Source organism: Vidua chalybeata, chromosome 12, assembly GCF_026979565.1.
Source record: "Vidua chalybeata isolate OUT-0048 chromosome 12, bVidCha1 merged haplotype, whole genome shotgun sequence".
Taxonomy (NCBI): domain Eukaryota; kingdom Metazoa; phylum Chordata; class Aves; order Passeriformes; family Viduidae; genus Vidua; species Vidua chalybeata.
This window is the reverse complement of record NC_071541.1, coordinates 20,263,942-20,282,710: the sequence shown is the minus strand read 5'-3', so window position 1 is coordinate 20,282,710 and position 18,769 is coordinate 20,263,942. Positions and strand designations below refer to the sequence as shown.

General features: G+C 49.6%; 1 protein-coding gene across 2 annotated transcripts; it reads right to left on the bottom strand.

Moving 5' to 3' along the window:
- Positions 1-11,169: 11,169 nt before the first annotated feature.
- On the bottom strand, positions 11,170-15,849 carry LOC128794179 (uncharacterized). Of its 2 annotated transcripts, none has more exons than XM_053953863.1 (9): positions 15,636-15,849; positions 14,944-15,015; positions 14,784-14,855; positions 14,598-14,696; positions 14,036-14,143; positions 13,321-13,392; positions 12,610-12,702; positions 11,960-12,125; positions 11,170-11,429 (listed from the first exon to the last, which is right to left on the bottom strand). In XM_053953863.1, exons 1-9 carry the CDS (start codon positions 15,730-15,732, stop codon positions 11,303-11,305), a joined length of 906 nt encoding a protein of 301 aa, XP_053809838.1. In that variant the 5' UTR covers positions 15,733-15,849; the 3' UTR covers positions 11,170-11,302. The 2 variants fall into 2 exon arrangements, with proteins under 2 accessions (XP_053809838.1, XP_053809839.1); XM_053953864.1 differs by having other exon boundaries at positions 14,598-14,684.
- Positions 15,850-18,769: the final 2,920 nt, after the last annotated feature.

Below are 18,769 nucleotides of genomic sequence, written 5' to 3'. Positions count from 1 at the left end.
ACCCAGACATTTGAGTGCGTCACACGCATTAGGGGTCTGGGTAGGTCCGGGCGTGTGGACTACCCAGACATTTGAGTGCGTCACACGCATTAGGGGTCTGGGTAGGTCCGGGCGTGTGGACTACCCAGACATTTGAGTGCGTCACACGCATTAGGGGTCTGGGTAGGTCCGGGCGTGTGGACTACCCAAACATTTTGTGTGTGTCACACGCATTAGGGGTCTGGGTAGGTCCGGGCGTGTGGACTGCCCAGACATTTGAGTGAGTCACACGCAGTCCAGGGTGCCTCCAGGCACTGCCGGCACCGAGTGCCCACGAAGGTTCTTACTTCCCAGAACCGGGCTGGACGTGACGAAGGTGGTGTGCTGCCGCGGTCTCAGGGAGGGGACCGTAAACCCACGGCCAAGAGCACTGGGGTGGGGAGTCGTTAGGCAAGGACAGGCACCACGCATACTTGCACACATCCCTTTCACCTAGGTTATTCCGCTGGGGAGGGATAGCCAAGCCGGACCGGTGGACGGTAAAGGGGTCGGGCCCCGCTTGGGTTGATCCCAGTTTCTGGGAAGGGATACCCCCGGGTAACCCCACGGAGTCTCCTGGAACCTTCCTACCTCCGTTCAAAAAATTGAGGAAGGCAGGATACGGTATCAGAACGGGACGGTCTAGTCCGGGGAGTGGACTCGTGGTCCGGCCTGGCGGGAGGCTAGACAAGGGAAGGTCCCGGTGCCTAGGAGAGGGCTTCTGATGCTAGGGACCCTGGCGGGCGCCGCAAAGACGTGCTCAACAGTCTCTGTAGGAGAGGCGAGGCGCGGGGGTACGGTTAGGGGGTTGGATCACTAGGATAGGCCCCAAGGGGGACGGCAAAGGGGCCGAACCCTAAAAGGTGTGATTGTTAGGATTCACCCAGGTGGATAAGGAGAGAGAGAGAGTGTGAGTGACCCCCCCGCATCCCTTTTTCTAATAAAGATCATTCCCTGGTGTGAGAGTGAAGTATTGAAAGTATAAGAAGGGGCTTAAGTTATTTCTAAGGGGGGAAAAGGCCTGTGTTGGAGTTAGATAATTTGTTTTAGAAAGGAGTATTTGAGTTGTTTATAGATTTGTGTTGCCCGTCTGTAAATTTCCGTTCGGGTAGGGGCACCTTAGAGGTTTGAGTTATTGAAAATGGGAAAGTGCATGAGTAGGCAACAGGACTCCCTGAAAAGAAAGGGAAAAATAAAAAGCATCCCCATAGAAAGCCCACTTGGACAACTGTTGAATCAGTGGGACTCTAAAGAGGCCACAAAAACCCTCGACCAAGTTAAGATGATTTATTATTGCACAGAAATTTGGCCAAAGCTAAATTTACAAGGGAAGTGGCCTTGGTATGGGACTAATGACCCCTGGATCTGCTCACAATTGAATCAGTATTTAAGAACTCAGGAGGATCCAGACATAGAGCAACTAACATATGCCGCTTGCTGGCAGACTGCAGGTACAGGAGAGGAAAGTGTGAGAATTTGTAAACTAAAGAAAGGAGAAAAGAATAAGGAGGAAAAGGAAGGAGAACAAACAATGGCAAAACCTTGGGATCCTTTGGATCACTTACCTCCTCCTCCTCCAATTTACCCAGCCCTAAACACTAATCCCTTACCAGCCCCTCCCGCCGTGATCCCATTACCACCTCCTCCTAACACCCCTGTCCAAAATCCTAATCCTGTTCCCGCTCCTCCGGTAATAACTCCAGACCATTCTTCAACCTCTCTTCTTACCCCAGCTTCCTTGCAGGCTCCTTTAGCCACCAACTCAACTCTTCCTCAAACTATTCTTTCTACTACTACTACCCTACCTCCTCCTAAAGTCTCTAATCTTAAACTAGAGTCTTCACCTAATCCTATAGTGTCTTTCCCATCTTCTCCTGACTCTGATATATCTCCAACTTCTTCTTCAGCTCTTCCACTGTCACATCCTGCCCCCTCACCTGTATCTATTCCTTTACCCCCTTCTAATTGGGAGTTGAGCCCATCCCCCTCTTCTACTAACAGGCAAGACCCGATAGACCAAATGATTCCAACTCCCCTTAATGATAATCCTACTGATGGCCCCTGGTGCAATACTAGGTTGAGAACATCTAAACCTGAAAGGATGATGCCCCTCAGGGAAGTCCCAATGGGAGGAATGTTGGGGGGAATAGGATTTGTGAATGCGCCGCTCACCGCTTCGGAGGTTCGGAGTTTTAAAAAGGAGTTAGGAAACTTGATAGAAGATCCAGTGGGAATTTCAAATCAGGTGGACCAATTCCTTGGGCCTAGTACTTACACCTGGGGGGAGTTGAATTCCATCCTCAATATTTTGTTCTGCCCTGAGGAAGTGAGGATGATAAGAGCAGCAGGTATTCGAATATGGGAAAGGGAGAATAGAGTAGGGCCTCCTGGAGACCTTAAGATGCCCCTGGTAGATCCTGGATGGCATCTGAATCGAGAGGAAGGTAGAAGGAATATGAGGGACTACAGGTCTCTTATAATTAGAGGTATCAAAGAATCCGTGCCCCGAAGTAGCAATACAAAACTGGCTTTTGAGGGGACTCAAGAAAAAGATGAGACCCCAGCAAATTGGCTTAATAGGCTGAGAAGAAATTGCCAATTATATTCAAACATAGACCCGGACAGTCCAGAAGGACAAGTACTGTTAAAAGTACAATTTGTCACAAAATCCTGGCCAGACATTAGAAGGAAACTAGAAAAAGTTGAAGACTGGCAGGAAAAGAGCATAAATGAATTGCTAAAAGAGGCTCTCCGGGTTTACTTAAGAAGAGAAGAAGAGAAAGCAAAAGCAAAAGCCAGAGTAATGGTGGCCGTTGCTAAGGAGAGTGTTGGAATAAATAATGAACCACCAACATGTTCTCCGAGAACAAATCAAGGGAAGGCAATACCGTCAGGAGAGAGATATGCAGAAAAACCCGGTCTCAGGAGGGAGGGGGGAAGGCCAAGGAGAACGGGAGGAGCATCTAATGGCAGGGCATGCTATTATTGTGGGGAGGTGGGACACTTCAAGAGGGATTGTAAGAAGCTAAGGATGGATGAAACAATTGTACGGGAGCAAGAGGCCTTAGAACGGGTCTTGAGGGGTGATGATTAGGGGTGTCAGGGGCTCTATATGTTGGGGGATCCAATGAAAAACCAAGAAGAGCCCCTAGTAAATCTTAATGTGGGTCCCCAAGAAGAGGATTTTGAATTTTTAGTCGACACTGGTGCTGATAGATCTAGTGTTAACAAGATTCCCATGGGGATGACTATTGGGAATAAAACTTGTGAAATAATAGGGGCGGAGGGGAAACCATTTAAGGCATCCATTATTGAAAAAGTGAAAATAGAGGGAAACTCGAGACAATGTGTAGCAGACATAATCTATTTGCCTAACCTGGAAACTAACCTGTTAGGAAGAGACTTACAAGTGCTGCTGGGAGTAGGAATTATACCAGAGAATGGCCAAATGGTAGTCAGACTCATGAGACTAACCCAGAATGATATTGAAGAGATCTCTCCAGAGGTATGGGCAGAGGAAGGAAAATATGGATATTTAGATATCCCACCGATAAAGGTGGAGATGCAAAAAGACACCCCTCCCATAGGGGTGAGGCAGTATCCTATATCATCAGAAGGAAGGAGGGGACTGGTACCTGTGATTGAGCATTATTAAAGGAGGGTATCCTGGAGCCCTGCATGTCCCCACATAATACCCCCATCTTGGCAGTTAAAAAGGCTGAAGGAAAGTATAGACTGGTTCAGGACCTAAGAGAAATAAACAAGAGGACTATTGCAAGACACCCGGTAGTGCCTAACCCCTATACATTACTGAACCAGATTCCAAGGGAACATGCCTGGTTTACAATTATAGATTTAAAGGATGCTTTTTGGTCATGCCCTTTGGCTGAGGAATGCCGGAATTGGTTTGCATTTGAGTGGGAATATCCAGATAGGAACCGTAAGATGCAATTAAGATGGACACGCCTACCACAGGGATTTACTGAATCCCCTAACCTGTTCGGGCAGGCATTAGAAGAATTGTTGGATGAATTCCTTCCTAAGAAAGAGGTAAAAATGTTGCAATATGTTGATGATATACTAATATCTGGAAGAGAAGAAAATGAGGTTAGAAGTGTCAGTATACAACTTTTAAATTTCTTAGGGAAAAAGGGGCTGAAAGTATCAAGAGATAAATTACAATTTGTAGAACCTGAAGTTATCTATCTTGGGCATGTGATTGGAGGGGGATATAAAAAACTAAGTCCTGAAAGAATCACAGGAATTTTATCAATTCCTGCTCCAAAAACTAAAAGAGATATAAGAAAACTCTTTGGGTTATTTGGATATTGCAAATTGTGGATAGATAATTATACACAGAGTGTGAAATTCCTGTACAACAAATTGGTGGACCAGGAACCAATTAAATGGACAGCAGATGATGACCAACAATTACAGGATCTAAAAGTTAAACTATCTTCAGCCCCTGTACTAAGTTTGCCAAATCTTGGGAAGGAATTTGACCTCTTTGTAAGCTCAGAGGAAGGAATTGCATATGGGGTACTTACCCAAGAATGGGGAGGATCTCGAAAACCAGTAGCTTTCCTATCAAAGTTATTGGATCCAGTAGCTAGGGGATGGCCAACCTGTTTGCAGGCAGTTGCAGCTACAGCAGTTTTAATAGAAGAGGCCCAGAAATTGATATTGCAGGGAAAAATCAAGGTACACACTCCACACGATATTAGGGCAATTCTCAGCCAAAGGGCACAACAATGGCTCACTGACTCCAGGATTTTAAAATATGAAATTATGTTAATAGATACTAACTATCTAGACTTTGCTACCTCAAAATGCCTCAATCCAGCTCAATTCCTTTCTGGGGAACCAGTAGACAATCTAGAGCATGATTGTTTGATGTTGATAAATATGCAAACTAAAGTAAGGGAGGACCTGGGAGATGTGCCCTTACCATATGGGAGAGTACTGTTCACAGATGGCTCCTCCAGAGTAATCACTGGAAAAAGAGTTTCTGGGTATGCAATAATAGAAGGAGAGAATATGAAAGTTTTAGAAAAAGGAAAGCTGTCTTCCAATTGGTCAGCCCAATGCTGTGAGGTATATGCATTAAAAAGAGGACTGGATTTATTGGAAAAAGACTATGGCACTATTTATACTGACTCCCAGTATGCATTTGGCATAGTGCATACGTTTGGTAAGATTTGGGAGGAGAGAGGGTATCAAAATTCAAAAGGCAAAAATCTAGTGCACACAGAACTAATAAAGCTAGTATTAAAATCTTTGCAAAAGCCAACAGAAATAGCAATTGTGCACATAAAAGGGCACCAGAAAGGAGATACCTTTGAAATAAGAGGGAATAAACTGGCTGACCAGGTAGCTAAGGAAGCAGCTTTGGAAGTGGGGGAACCAATTAAGATTCTCAAGCTGGGAGAGAAGCCTGAGAAAAGGGGTGACAAAGTGGAACCAATATTCAGTGAAAAAGAACGGAGAGCAATAGAGGAGCTCAAATTATGCCAAGGGGAACAAGGGGAATGGTTAACCCCAGATGGGAGAAAGTTCTTGAACCAAGCACTAGCACGAAAGGTACTAACAGAAATACATGCACTAACACACTGGGGAACCCAGGGACTATGTGACCACTTCCTTAGAGAAAATATTTGTATTGGAGTATACGATCTGGCTAAATCAATAACCAAAGGATGTGTCATTTGTCAAAAGATCAACCAAAAGGTAATGAGAAAAGTAGAACCTGGAGGAAGAGGATTGGCTTTAAGACCATTTCAAAATATTCAAATAGATTTCACTGAAATGCCTCCAGTCCAGGGATATAAACACCTATTGGTAATAGTAGACCATCTCACTCATTGGGTAGAAGCTTTTCCTACCAAAAAGGAGACTGCAGAAGTGGTCGCAAAGATAATCCTGGAAGATATCCTCCCCCGGTATGGTTTGGTAAACACCATCGACTCAGACAGGGGACCTCACTTTGCTGCTCAGACTTTACAACGGGTGATTGAAGCTTTGGGAATGAAATGGAGGCTACATACCCCATGGCATCCCCAGAGCTCAGGCAGAGTTGAAAGAATGAATAAAACTCTTAAAAATGTTTTGACAAAACTAATAGCTGAAACCAAATTAAATTGGCTTAAGTGCCTACCCTTGGCTCTATTACGGATTAGAACAAGACCCCGAGCAGACATAGGAGTCTCCCCCTATGAGATGATGTTTGGACTTCCCTTTTTATTGTCCCCCTACAGTACTGGTGCTTACCTGGATGGAGAGGAAGCTACCCAAAAATACTTAGAAGCCATTGGAAAAACATTGGAGGGCCTTAGAAAAAAGGGATATATACCCCAAACTTCTCCCCACGATACCAATGTGCACACTATCCACCCTGGGGATTGGGTATTAATTAAATCTTGGAACAATATCCCTCTAACACCTAAATTTGAAGGTCCCTTTCAGGTGTTGCTGACTACACACACCGTGGTACGGACTCGGGAAAAGGGTTGGACTCACATCACTCGAGTTAAAGGGCCAGTAACACCTCCTGACGAAGGACCCAGCTCCCCTGCATTACCCGCAGAACCAGTGGAAGGAACCCCATCCACTCGCTCACAGGAGTGGACAGTAATTCAAAATCCAAAGGACTTGAAATTAATTCTCAGGAGAAACTCAGGACCTGAGGACTGAACAAGGACTGAAGGACAGTTAAGGAATCTGTTATGGGATAAATGGAATGAATTTTGTAAACTGTTGCACACTGTTTTAATGGTTGTTACAAGCCTTACATAAAGGTTAAAAGTTTTTTATATACAGGAAAAAAAAAAAAAAAAAAAAAAAAAAGAAGTTCTTCTCCTACTGAGTACTCCCAAGAGGGGCAAGGAAAAGATTAGGGAACAGAGAGAGTGAAGGCAGCCAGTGTCAGGAGACTCTATAGAATATACACAGAGACCTCGGCCCAAGAGGCAAGACCGGGGGGTGTCGGCATGAGGGAAATGGCCCCTACCGGACTCTTGGAGAAATTGATGGTGATACTACTGATATATGGTACTCTCAGCAAAGGAGAGAACCCCTGCACTAAGTGCTATCACCCCATATATGATGGGGAAGACCTGAGGTCCCTATTCAGAGTCCACACTAACATTAACCCAAGCTGTTTTAATCACTCTCAGTTAATTACCTGTCAAGAGGACGGGAAAGTTTATTGGACCACAAGAAATACTGCCTCTTATAGGCAGCGCCTACTTGGGGAGTGCCCAATAGGAGAAGCTTGGTTTTGTTTTGAAAACGAAGGATTAAAAGACATAGTTAAGGAAAAACAATTGATGTGGAAAAAGGATGATCCTGATATCCCCTTAGGAAAAAATTTGTTCATCGATTTGGTTGAAAGGATAAGCAAAGAACTAAATTTGACTGGTTGTTGGATTTGTGGAAGTACCCAAATGACAGAAATTTGGCCTTGGGAGGGGATTGGTTTAAGCCCACTAGAAATTCTGAGGTGGAAACAGACAAAACCAAAATATGAACTATTGGCATCTAGGGGGAGGGAAAAATGGGATTTAAAATCAAAAATAATAGGGGAAGAGTGCATTCTAAGAATAGGGAAAAGGTACAACACCCCTGTAGGGAAGGTGGCATGTAAAAGATATTTATTAATAAAGAATTTGGAGGCCAAATGGGGAAAACAGAAAAGGGATGCATATATCATGAAGGATATAACCTTCATAAATGCACAGAAAAAGGAGTAAACCCCTTTTGGGGAATCAGAGAAGTATCAAAGTTTTGGGAATTCCCAACCGAAGTGGGAGATGGATTCTGGCAGGTCCCAGAGTATTTATTTTGGATTTGTGGGGATACTGCATATACAAGACTCCCGGGAGACTGGGCAGGGAGTTGCACCATAGGGGTCATTAAACCAGCCTTTTTCCTACTACCCAAAAAGTCAGGAGCACACTTAGGAGTCCCGGTGTATGATGACCTGAGAAAGGAAGATAGAAAGAAAAGGGACCTAATTGACATGGGAGGTACACAAACATGGAAAAGTAAAGTGTGGACTCCAGATGAAATAATTCGAACCTACGGCCCGGCCACTTGGGCTCAAGACGGATCCTGGGGCTACCGGACTCCTATTTATATGTTGAATAGAATAATCAGACTCCAAGCAGTGCTTGAAAAAGTATCCAATCACACAGCACTAGTATTTGAGCACATAAGTGACCAATTGTCCCAAACCAGAACAGTAATCTATCAAATTAGATTGGCAGTAGATTACTTATTAGCTGATGAAGGAGGAATATGTGGAAAATTCAATTCCTCTGAATGCTGCTTGGAGATTGATGACAAAAGTGAGGTGATTAAAAACATTTCTAAAGAAATCCGAAAATTGGCCTATGTGGGGAATCAAGAATGGACTCCCTTAATAGACAGTGACTGGTGGGATGAATTTTGGTCTTTCAAAGGGAAATGGTGGAAAAAGGCTGCATTTATTACTATTTGTGCAATAACTGGACTGTTATTTTTACCCTGCTTATTTCCCTGTCTAGTCCGAATCCTGACCTCAACTGTGCAAGCTAGTATCCAACTTCCCGAGGCAGCTAACAAAAAGCAAACAAGGATCATGGTGATGGAAAGCCAAGACCAGAAACACGCAGATGCCAAAGAAATATATAACCAATACAAAAGACTTAGGAAATTTTATTTCCAAGAACCAGAGACTGCAAATTGATGTGGGCATCCGCCCGATCAAATAAATAGAGGGGGGAGTGGTTATGAATGAATTCAGTAAAAGTTACATATTTGTTGTGCCCCCATGTTCATTCCAATTGTACCCCCCTTGTTATGTCTCCCACTGTGGATGTCTCTCCCTGTTCATTCCAGTTGTGCCCTGGTTGTAATACACCCCCCCTGTTTGCTGCTTCTATATGTCTCCCCATGTCCCTTCTAACTGTACCCTTGTTGTAATACCCCCCCCGGTTGTTATATGCTCCCCTATGTTCACTGGTGTTGCATAATACCCCCCTGTTACCCCTTGTTAAATCCCTTTATTGTTACCCTCATTCAGTCCCTCGGGCATTGCCTTCGCTGCTCCCAAAAATGGCGGCCAGAAACAACCTCGGCAGTATGCAAATGAGGTGAAGCAGAACAGAATCCACCAAAAGGGCCTAAAAACACCAAAATAACGTGGAAACTTGAGGAACCAAGTGACTGGACCTAGTGGGAAGAGTCCTCCCATGCCATCAATCGAGTTCTGGAGGTCACCACCACCTAAAAGTAGTCAGACCGAGATGAGGACCCTAGTCTACGAGTCACTAATCGTCTTCCTAGGCACGCCCTCGAGGACAGAAGCCCCAGTTCTGCTGTGAAGCACAACTGCTCACCTCCTCCTCTGCATCGCCGAAGGGAGCAGCGACGGTGTGCGCGACCCCTCGGGCCCCCACCCAGAGCTGATCACCTAATAAAGGCCTTTTAAAAGGAGCTGGTCTCCTGGCCCTTAATTTACATCAGCCCTGCAGGCAGAGCGGGCAGCTGTAGGGATGTTGACTCGTTTCCCTGGTGCCAGCCATGCTGCATGCATCGGAGCTCCTGGGTGTTGGTGCTCGCTGGGACACGGCCCGGCCCGGCACCACGGGGAGTTACAAAGCGTCTTCAAGGAATCCCCACACGTTAAAGCACACGATTCAGCCTGGGATTTTAAGTTGTTTGTCAACTTAAAGAGGGCCTAAACAAGTCTGCAAGAGGCCTAAACAAGTCTCCTATGAATTCTCTCCGTGGCAAGTTCACTTCCGTCCCCGAATGCCCCTCAGCGTTCCCAAGGCAGTGGCAGGAGCCGGGCGCTCAGCCGGAGCCCCGCTGGGCGGGAAGAGCGCGACACAGAGCGAGCCCTTGGTGCCTGGGATGGCCACAGGCCCGGGAGAGCCGAGCGGGCAGCGCCAGGGCCCTGCTCAGGGCTCCCCAGGCTCCTGTGGCATCGGTTCCGTCCCCTCGGGCGCTGAGCGGTGCCCGGTCCCGCCGCTCTGCCTGCGGGGCTGCCTGTGCCCGGCTCCGCTGGAGGCAGGGCCGGGGCTGCGGCCCCTGGGCTCGGGGTGCCGCCTGCCCGGCGCTCAGCACCGCCCGTGCCGTGCCCGTGCAGCGCGACCCGGCGGGGCAGCTCCGCCTCGCCCCCTCGCCACAGCCGTCCCGGCAGGGCGGCTGCCCCTGGGCCGCGGCAGCCCCGAGCCGGACGGGCCCGGGAGGGCCAAGCAGGGAAGCCGGGAGGGCTCCGGCCCCTGCGTGCCTCAGAAGAGACTCCAGCCCCACTGCCTGCAGCAGGAGGGACGCAAAGCACCGGCACGCTTATGAGAGTCCGCAGCCCTCTCCACATCTGAAATGAGACCCCAAAACCCCATCACGGGCCCCAGCAGAGACCCCCAGCACCCTGCACACCGTGGGAGACATCCCAAGCCCCCTGCGTGCCTCACACAGGATTCCAAATCCCTTGCATGACTTACAGTGGACCCCCAGAGTCCTCCATGCCTCAGAGAGAACCTAAAATATCCCTGTGTGTCTCACAAGGGACCCTAGTCCCTCGTGCACCCTTTGGGGGACTCCAAAGCCCCCACGTGCCTTATGGGGAAGCCCAGGCCAGCTAGGCCAAGTGTTTTGACCTGGAAATCAAGTGTGATTGCAGCTGGCTTGTTGTGCCTCTGGGGCTGTTCATCAGCCCCATCAGGCCCCGAGGCCACACAGCCCTTCCCTTCCCTTCTGGCCCTCGCCCAGAGGAGCAGACCCTGTGCAGCACCCTGGATTGCTGATGGCCCATCAATTAGGTCCTATCAAGTGTGTGTTAATTAGGGAGGAGCTTTGTTTTGCCTGCTGGCATTGCAGGTCAGGCTGTGTCCCTGGAGATGTTCTTGATGGCTTCCCTCTTTTCCTGGGCATGCCACAGGAGGAGCTCCAGGCCCAGATGATCCCACGGAAGGAAATGTGCCCTCAGCCCAGGGACGCTCAGCATGGGCTTCCCCAGCCCCTTGGGGCCCCGCCGCTGCTCACAGCAGCCCCTGCCTGGCTCCTGCCTGCCCTCACCGTGGGCATCCACGGCTGCTCCTGGGCATGGAGCTCAGCCAGTGCTGGTGCCGGCTGGGCTTTGCTGGTGGTACCACCCGGACACGGGGGTGACAGCTCCATCTCTTTATTGAAACCGAAAAGCTCATTTGGGAATCTCTCAGTCAGGGTTCAGTTGACCACTTCCAAGTCCTTTCCTGGGGCTTTCACCTTATGCCCTGGATGGTGGTCTGGGCCTGTGGCCTCAAAGAAGCCCAGAGCTTGGAGGGTCAAATAAAAACTCGTCAGACTGCAAGCTGCTGCTAATTCTCTCTGAGCTGTAGAGGTCTCGGGACCAGCCACCAGCTTTCAGCTTTTCTTCAAGGCTGTGCCTGTGGAGAGAGGAGAGCCTGAGGCCACCAGATGCCAGTGGCACACTGGGACCCTCCTGCACAGCAGGGCCCAGAGCTGGCAAGGCTCCCCAGCCCGGCTGGAGCTGCTGGCACACCTTGGCCCAGCTGGACAGCTGCCCCTCAAGGCCCTGGCGAGCAGGGGACGGCTCTGGGCAGGCTCCCTGGCCAGGAGCGGGCCCCAGAGCGCGACTGCCTTTCAAGGGCAATCTCGTCCCTGCTCTTTCTCCTCCCCACCTTGCCTGGCCTCTGCCCTGTGCCCCTGGGGCTGCTCTTGGCCAGGCAGCCTCAGTGGGAGCCAGCACTGGCTGCAGCCCCAGCGGGCCCCCCAGGACAAGGCCCAGCAATTAAGAGGCCAATGAAAGCACTGAGCAGCAGCAGAACCCTCAGCAGAGTTCTTGGGGCAACCACAGACTGGCCACAACTCCACTGCAACCTCTCTGGGAACCTTTCCTGTCTACATTAGACTTTCAAAAGACACTGTTTGAGGAAAATATGAACAAAACACTCACTGTTTTCTCCTCCAGCAATACCAGATTCCAACGCAGCACAACATGAAGACAAGCTCTCCACCAGCCACGATGGACATTAATGTTAGCAAACAGCAAGTTTCCTGACAGAAACCCCTTCCGATGCCCTTCTGGGAATCTGGAACAGGTGCTGTGGTGCTGGCTGCATCTGTGGGAGCAACGGGGAGCGTGAGCCTGCGCTGTGCTGCACTGCTGAGCTGGCAGCAGGGTGCATACGGCCAGGACGTTCTCTGTTTCCCCCAGAGCTGGGGCCTGCAGGCACCTTGCCGCCCCTTGGCACAGGCTGTGCCACCCAACAAAGCCCAGCAGACCGGGAGGAGAGCCCGGGGCCAGCGCAGCTGCTTGGGCAGTCGCTGCTTTGACGGACACGGGCCAAATCTGTCCCTGAGTCAGGCCCTGTCAGGAGCCAGTGCAGCCCCTGCCCAGCCAGGAGCCGGGGCTGGCTCTGGCCCTGGGCTCGCAGCAGGGCTCCCTCTCGGGGCTGCTCCCGTGCCTTGGGCCTCTGGGCACTCAGGGCCAGCTCCAGGAGCAACTGCAGCGGGAGGGGCGTTGGTGCACGATTCCTGTTTCCCAGGGACTGACCGTTGGGGTCTGAGCTGGCAGCTTTCCAAGGGGAACAGGCCTTGACCTACCCTCAGCATCTCCCAGAGGATCATTCCTCGATCCCAGAGGCTCCGTCCTGGACAAGGGTTGGGAATCTGCATCACCTTCACCAACAGGGTTATCTGCAAAGAAAGGCAGCACAGAACAGCTCCTGTGTCTCTGCTGAAGATTTTCCTTCAGGCCAGAGTGGCAGTGAGTGCCCCTGGGTGATTGGTGGCCTCCAAGGCACTCGCTCAGCTCTGCCTCCCACTCAGGAGCAGGGGCAGGGGGAGCACGTGCCTGCGGCGGCCCCACACTGGGATGGAAGGAGCCCCTTGCTGGGCAGTTGGGGCAGAAAGGACTCCCTGGAGCGGCCAGCAGCTCTAAACCCAGCCCCAGCCAGGGCCAGGCCTTGGCAGCAGCAGCAGCAGGAGCAGCTCAGGCTCCCCGGGCCGGCAAAGGAGCTGTGAAAGGCTCAGCCCCGGGGCACAGCCCTGGGCCAGGCCCCTTCCCTCTCTGCTCTTCTCCGTGGCTGCACAGAGCACACGGAAGGACACACTGGGTGGAAGATGGACAGCCAAATGCTCCTTCCTCCCACTGACAGCGATCCTGTGGGATCCCTCAGGGTTCTAGAAGGGAGCAGGGCAAGTTTTCCAGATTCCTTGAACGCTGCAGTTATGTTAAAGGGAAATGTAGCATGAGTGAGCTCTTGCCACATAGGCACTGATTACTCTGTCAGGAAAGGCACTCTGAAGACTCACCTCCAACATCCTCCAAGGACTTAAAATGGTTATGTGCCAGAACTTCCAGATCATCCATGTCACGATCCCAATCTAGAAGGGAGCACAGATCAGAACCATTTCCATGGTGTGCTGGGATCCCCTTCTGCCTCTGAGAAATGGGCACTGCAAGGCAGTTGGGTAAGGCTGTGGGAGCCAGATGTCAATGGACATGGCCAAAGCTGCACAGGGGCCTGGGGAACTCTGGGCTGGCTCCTGGTCACTCTCCACACTCTTTCCCTGCCCTGTGCAACATCCCTGGAGGGGCAGCTGGAGCAGCCCACGGCCCAATGGGAGTCTCTCACTCCCACACAGAGGAAATCCTCCCTAAAGAACAGGGGAAGACTGCAGCAGGCAGTGCCACAACTGTCCCTCCCTCCCTCTGTCCCTCCTGCCCTCCTTCTGCTGGGACACCTCCCCAAGCCAAAGGGCAAATAGCCAGGCCCTCTCAGGGCCTTGCTCTCACCCTCTGCACTTTCCCCACCATGGGCACCCTGTGCAGTCTCTCCCAGGTTTCGGGATGTGTCTCCCACAGAGGGACCCCAGCAGGACTGCTCAGTACCCGAGTGCCCTGAGCCTGCTCGGGATAATTCCTCTGGGCTGTGCCGATCTTGTCCGGGCTGTGCCCGCACTGCCAAGCAGCAGAGAGGGCAGCTCAAGCCTCAGCAGGTCTCAGGCCCAGAGGCACAGCAATTACCTCCAGTGACTGTGCCTGGCATCGCCTGCCTTCCTGCAGCAGGGGCTGGCACAGAATCACTGCTTCCTCTGGGAAATGCTTCCTTATGCACAGGCTCTCCTTTCATTTCTGTAGAAAGGAAGAGGCACAGCTGGATCCGATGGGGCTGTTCCTCAACCAGAAGGTGGCATCTTCCGGAGGCGATACTTGCCGAAGTCATGGATAGGCTTCAGGAAATCAGATGGGCTTTGGGGATTTCTCCCTAAAACCCTCCCTCCTTCAAACAGCTTCCTTTCCTGATCTGTTCAGAGACTGGGAAATTGCAGGGGATCTCAGGGTGTGCATGGCCCATGGTGCAGTTTGGGCTCCCTGTCAGCTGCTGCCAAATGCCTTCCTTCAGAGGCTGGGGCGATTCTGCAGCCAGGCCAGGCTGGGAAACAGCCCTGCAGGCCGTGAAAGCAGCAGCGGGCCAGCCAGGCTGCCATGGATCCCTTCCCGCTGTGCCGGGCACGGTGTGTCCAGATGTGGAGGGAACGCCCCCGGCTGCTGAGTCCCAGGGGAAGGCTGAGGGAAATGCACCCACCACGGCGTCTCTCCAGATCACTTAGCATCTGGTCCAGAATTTCGGAAGGCTTCTGAGATTTATTTTCTCCTTTAGCTTGGGTCTCTCCTTTTGGAGGTCCTTAAGAGAAAGTTGTTCAATTTCCCAGGAATGCATGCCACAAAACCAGTGCTCAGCCTGTGGGGCCAGCAGGGACACACTACTCACCCCTGCGATGGGCGCTGGGCTTGTGCACAGCATCCAGCCCAGGAGCTAGAAAATTCCACTCTGCAGACACACCTGTAACTCAACAGCCACAGAAGCTTCTGTCACCTGCTTCTTGCCATGTTGTCAATCACTATTCTATGGAAGAACATAGATATCTTACCTGTGGGAGGACCCACTGGATCCAAATTTTCTTCCAGCCAAGGTGCTGGAAAAACATTTCCAGCAATCCAACCTAGAAGGGAGCACAAATCAGAACCATTTCCATGGCAGCAACTGACAGAATGAGAGGACAGAGTATTAAGCTGTGCCAAGGGAAATATACGTTGGATATTAGGAAAAAGTTTTTTACAGAAAGTGTGATAAAGTACTGGAGTGGTTTGCCCATGGAGGTGGTGGAGTCACCATCCCAGGATGTGTATTAAAACAGACTGGAAGTGGCACTCCATCCCATTGTGTAGCTGAGGTGTTAGGGCTGGGTTTGACCTGATGATCTTGAAGGTCTCTTCCAACCCAGTCATTCTGTGATTCTGTAATTCATGGTGTGCTGGGATCCCCTTCTGCCTCTGGGAGCTGGGCACTGCAAGGGGGTCGGGTAAGGCTGTGGCAGCCAGATGTGAAAGGACATGGCCAAAGCTGCACAGGGGCCTGGGCAGCTCTGGGCTGGCTCCTGGTCACTCTCCACACTCTTTGCAGGCCCTGTGCAACATGGGTGGAGCAGCCCCAGACTCCTGGGGACTCTCTCCCTCCCACAGTGGAAACCCTCCCTAAAGCCCAGGGGAAAACCATCCCCCAGCACTTCCTGGCAAGCAGGGAGCGCTGTCCCGGGAAAGGGGAGCCAGGCTGCCGGCTCACCTGCTCCCCGCACTTGCAACGGAGCAGCCTGGGCAGCCCTGGCAGGCAGGGCCACGGCCAGGAGGAGCGGGAGGAAGAGGCGTAGAGCAAGGGCCATGGTGCCTTGCCCTCTGCCAGTCCCGCAGCTCTTGCTGCCACCGCTGTCCTGACACCGCTGTCCCAATGTCAGCACCACTGCTGCCACCGCCGCTGCTGCCGCAACAGTTGTGCTCAAGGACTGACTGCTCGGTCCTTTGTGTGCTGTGCAGCCACGGGGCTCTGGCACCTCTGTGACCTCAGAACCTGCTGTGACCTCAGCCTGCTGTGACCCCAGAGCCTGCTGTGACCTTCAGGCTGGGGCAGGATTGTGTGGGATGGATCTCAAGAGGTACCCTCCCAGTGAGGAGAGCATGTCCTGCCAGGCAGCTGCATCCAATCTTTCAATCTTCGGGGGTTTTTTTTTTTTTTTTTTTTTTTTGTTTTTTTTTTTTTTTTTAACAAGAGCTGCATTATACAGCTTTGGACAAATGAGACATTTCATGGTTCTACATGCAATAGCATTGTCAAGTCCAAAATTCAACTCACATTGGTGATTCCCACTATTGCAGGCAGCACCAGCCCTGCCATACAACACTGTGCTCAGTGCTGGGTTTTGGGGCATGACTGACACGACAACTAGGCCTTGTCATCCCCAAAAGCAATGTCTGATCAGTGTGTGTGGACACAGGCAGCCTCATCCAGCTGTTCATGATTAAACCTGTCCAGTTACTGGTTTTCTTTCAGTCATTAATCCATTCACTCTAATTTCCTAGCTGCTGTACATCACATGATGTATTTAAAAATAGATGAGGAATGACTTACATGTTTCTATACCCCCGGCTAAAAGCAGCACCCAAATAGTACTGTCTTGATAACTACTCAAGCCTTACAGTGAAGTGTTTTTCTACATTACACTGAATTATCAGAGAAATAAGGTGTTCCTGCATCACTCAAACTATTTTACTTATTATTTACTTTGCAGATCATTTAGTTGAGGGATGAAGGAACCTGTTAGCTTGTTATCAAATAGTCTAATTGAAGGCTCACTGGAGAGATGTAAATTTGAGCTTGAAGAAATCTGTACCCAGGAGAACAGACAGTCATCCCAAATCTTTAAAGAGCATGCTATGAATTTTTCTCTATCTCTTTTCATTTTAGAAATCTGCACACTTTCTATCCTATAAGTGCTCGCTCCCTACTAAGTAAAAAAATGTATTTATTAGAAATCATAGCTGTTGATCAATACCTCACAAGTCCTTACATATCAAAGTTATTATAATAAAAAATAACATTAAGATACAGACGTTTATTCCAAAGTTATGACCGAAAGGAGACACATCTGCCCTTTTCCGAGCAGTACTCCTGGCAAATACCCTGCGATAATTACTTCTGGTCAATTGTGCCGGTGAGCCAGCGAGGTTCCGAGCGGTGTCCGAGCGAGCACGGCCGCGGGCGGTACCGCAGAGCTCGGAGCGCTGCCGGCCGGGCTCGTTCGGGTGCTCCTGCCCCATCTCGTGAGCTCCAGGGGAAGTGCAGCCGCCACCGAGCGCTGCTCGCTGCGCCCGCGGCTCCGCGCAGCTCCTCACCCTGCGCTCAGAAAAACAGGCAAAATACATTCGACATTACAGATAACACGCAGTACAGCAGCCAAGCGGATTTACTTCATAAAGTTTTATCTCCACGAGATTAAAAACTGCATTTTAGCTGTTAAGGCATCATGATTTAGTTTGTTCAACATGCAAAGCATCTGCCTTACCCAGTTAGTAGCTGGGTCGTTGATTAATCTGTTCATTGCTCTCATGACCACCACCAAGGCACACGTTCTCTTTCTGAATCTGGGATAAAAATTACTATTTTTGAAGTGAAGCAGGACACCAGACACACAAAACCATCATATTTCCAACTCTATAAACTTTAAAAATGTTGTTAAGAACTGACAAGTTTCATTATTTAAAAAATTTCTCAAAAGAAAAACTTCTGACAAGAATACATTGTGCATTCACACAGTTTTGTTTACTTCAATATTTGACACTGAATATCATTATATATAGAGTTATATATAATTATAAACATTATATTGCGTATTATAGCCAATACTTTTATTTATTAGAATCAAGACCTATCCCAAAAATCTTGTGAAAATTAAGAGACATGGAAAATGAATGCTATGTTTGAAGTTCAATTTTAAACATAGCATTTCTCTTCCTGAACTTGTATGAGTCCTGATGAGTGTGATATTGCAGACAGACTAAGGAGCTGAAGGACCACTTTTCCTCTGAAAGGCTCTGATGCTCCCTGCAGACCCTGTGCATCCCCAAACGTTACAAAAATCAATCAGGAGTACAATCAGAAAAGGTTATTTGGACCCTAGTGAAGCGATATGCGGAATAAATAAATAGACTCCACAACCTGGGGTAGTTATGAGGTGGGTGTGTATGTCAGCGCCCGGCACAAGTGAGATAGCTCTCCAAAACTTGTGCCCCGAGCCTCAGTCTGACCCACACTTTTATTCTCAAAGACGTTCCATATGCAATACATTACACAACTTTTTCATGCATATTCAACACCTGGCCCCGCCTGTCCTCGCCTCTCATGCTAAATAAGTCCACGCCCTTTTGGGCACGCGTAGTTTGCTGTGGTGGTCGCACGGGTCTCTCGGTGGTCCTGAGGCTGAAGATTGTGGTCTTCTTCATGGCTGAACTTTTGAACTTTTCCTCTCTGTGCGTGCACTTTTGGTCCTTTGGTGCTTATCTGAGTACATCTGTCAGTCTTGATAGGCTTGGAGAGAGAGGGGCTTCTTTATCTGGGTTCTTTGGCTCTTCTGGTATTGTTCTTTATGCAAGAAGCTTCAGAAATTTGCATTTTCCTATGCCCTTTGTACCAGGCAGAGGTTTTTTAAGTAAAAGGTTAAAATCCAATACATAGCTCTACAAGCTACATTATAAATGCTTAATTAATTTTGTTAACTTAACTCCAAAAATCTGTTTCACTAGTGAGGTGGTGGTGTGCCTGCAGTGAGAGCATCACAGGAAATGGCCTTGACTTGAGACAGGAGATTCAGATTAGATATTGGTAAAATGTTTTCACTGTTCAGGTGGTCGGGCTTTGGAGGGGCT

Bases quoted from the DNA above. Each gene is read 5' to 3' on its own strand.
- LOC128794179 (XM_053953863.1), bottom strand. From the start codon at position 15,732: ATGGCCCTTGCTCTACGCCTCTTCCTCCCGCTCCTCCTGGCCGTGGCC. The intron at 14,856-14,943 runs GTAAGATATCTA...GTTGAGTTACAG, and splicing joins TCCAGTGGGTCCTCCCACAG to GTGTGTCTGCAGAGTGGAAT. The intron at 13,393-14,035 runs GTAATTGCTGTG...GCTCCCTTCTAG, and splicing joins GCCAGGCACAGTCACTGGAG to ATTGGGATCGTGACATGGAT.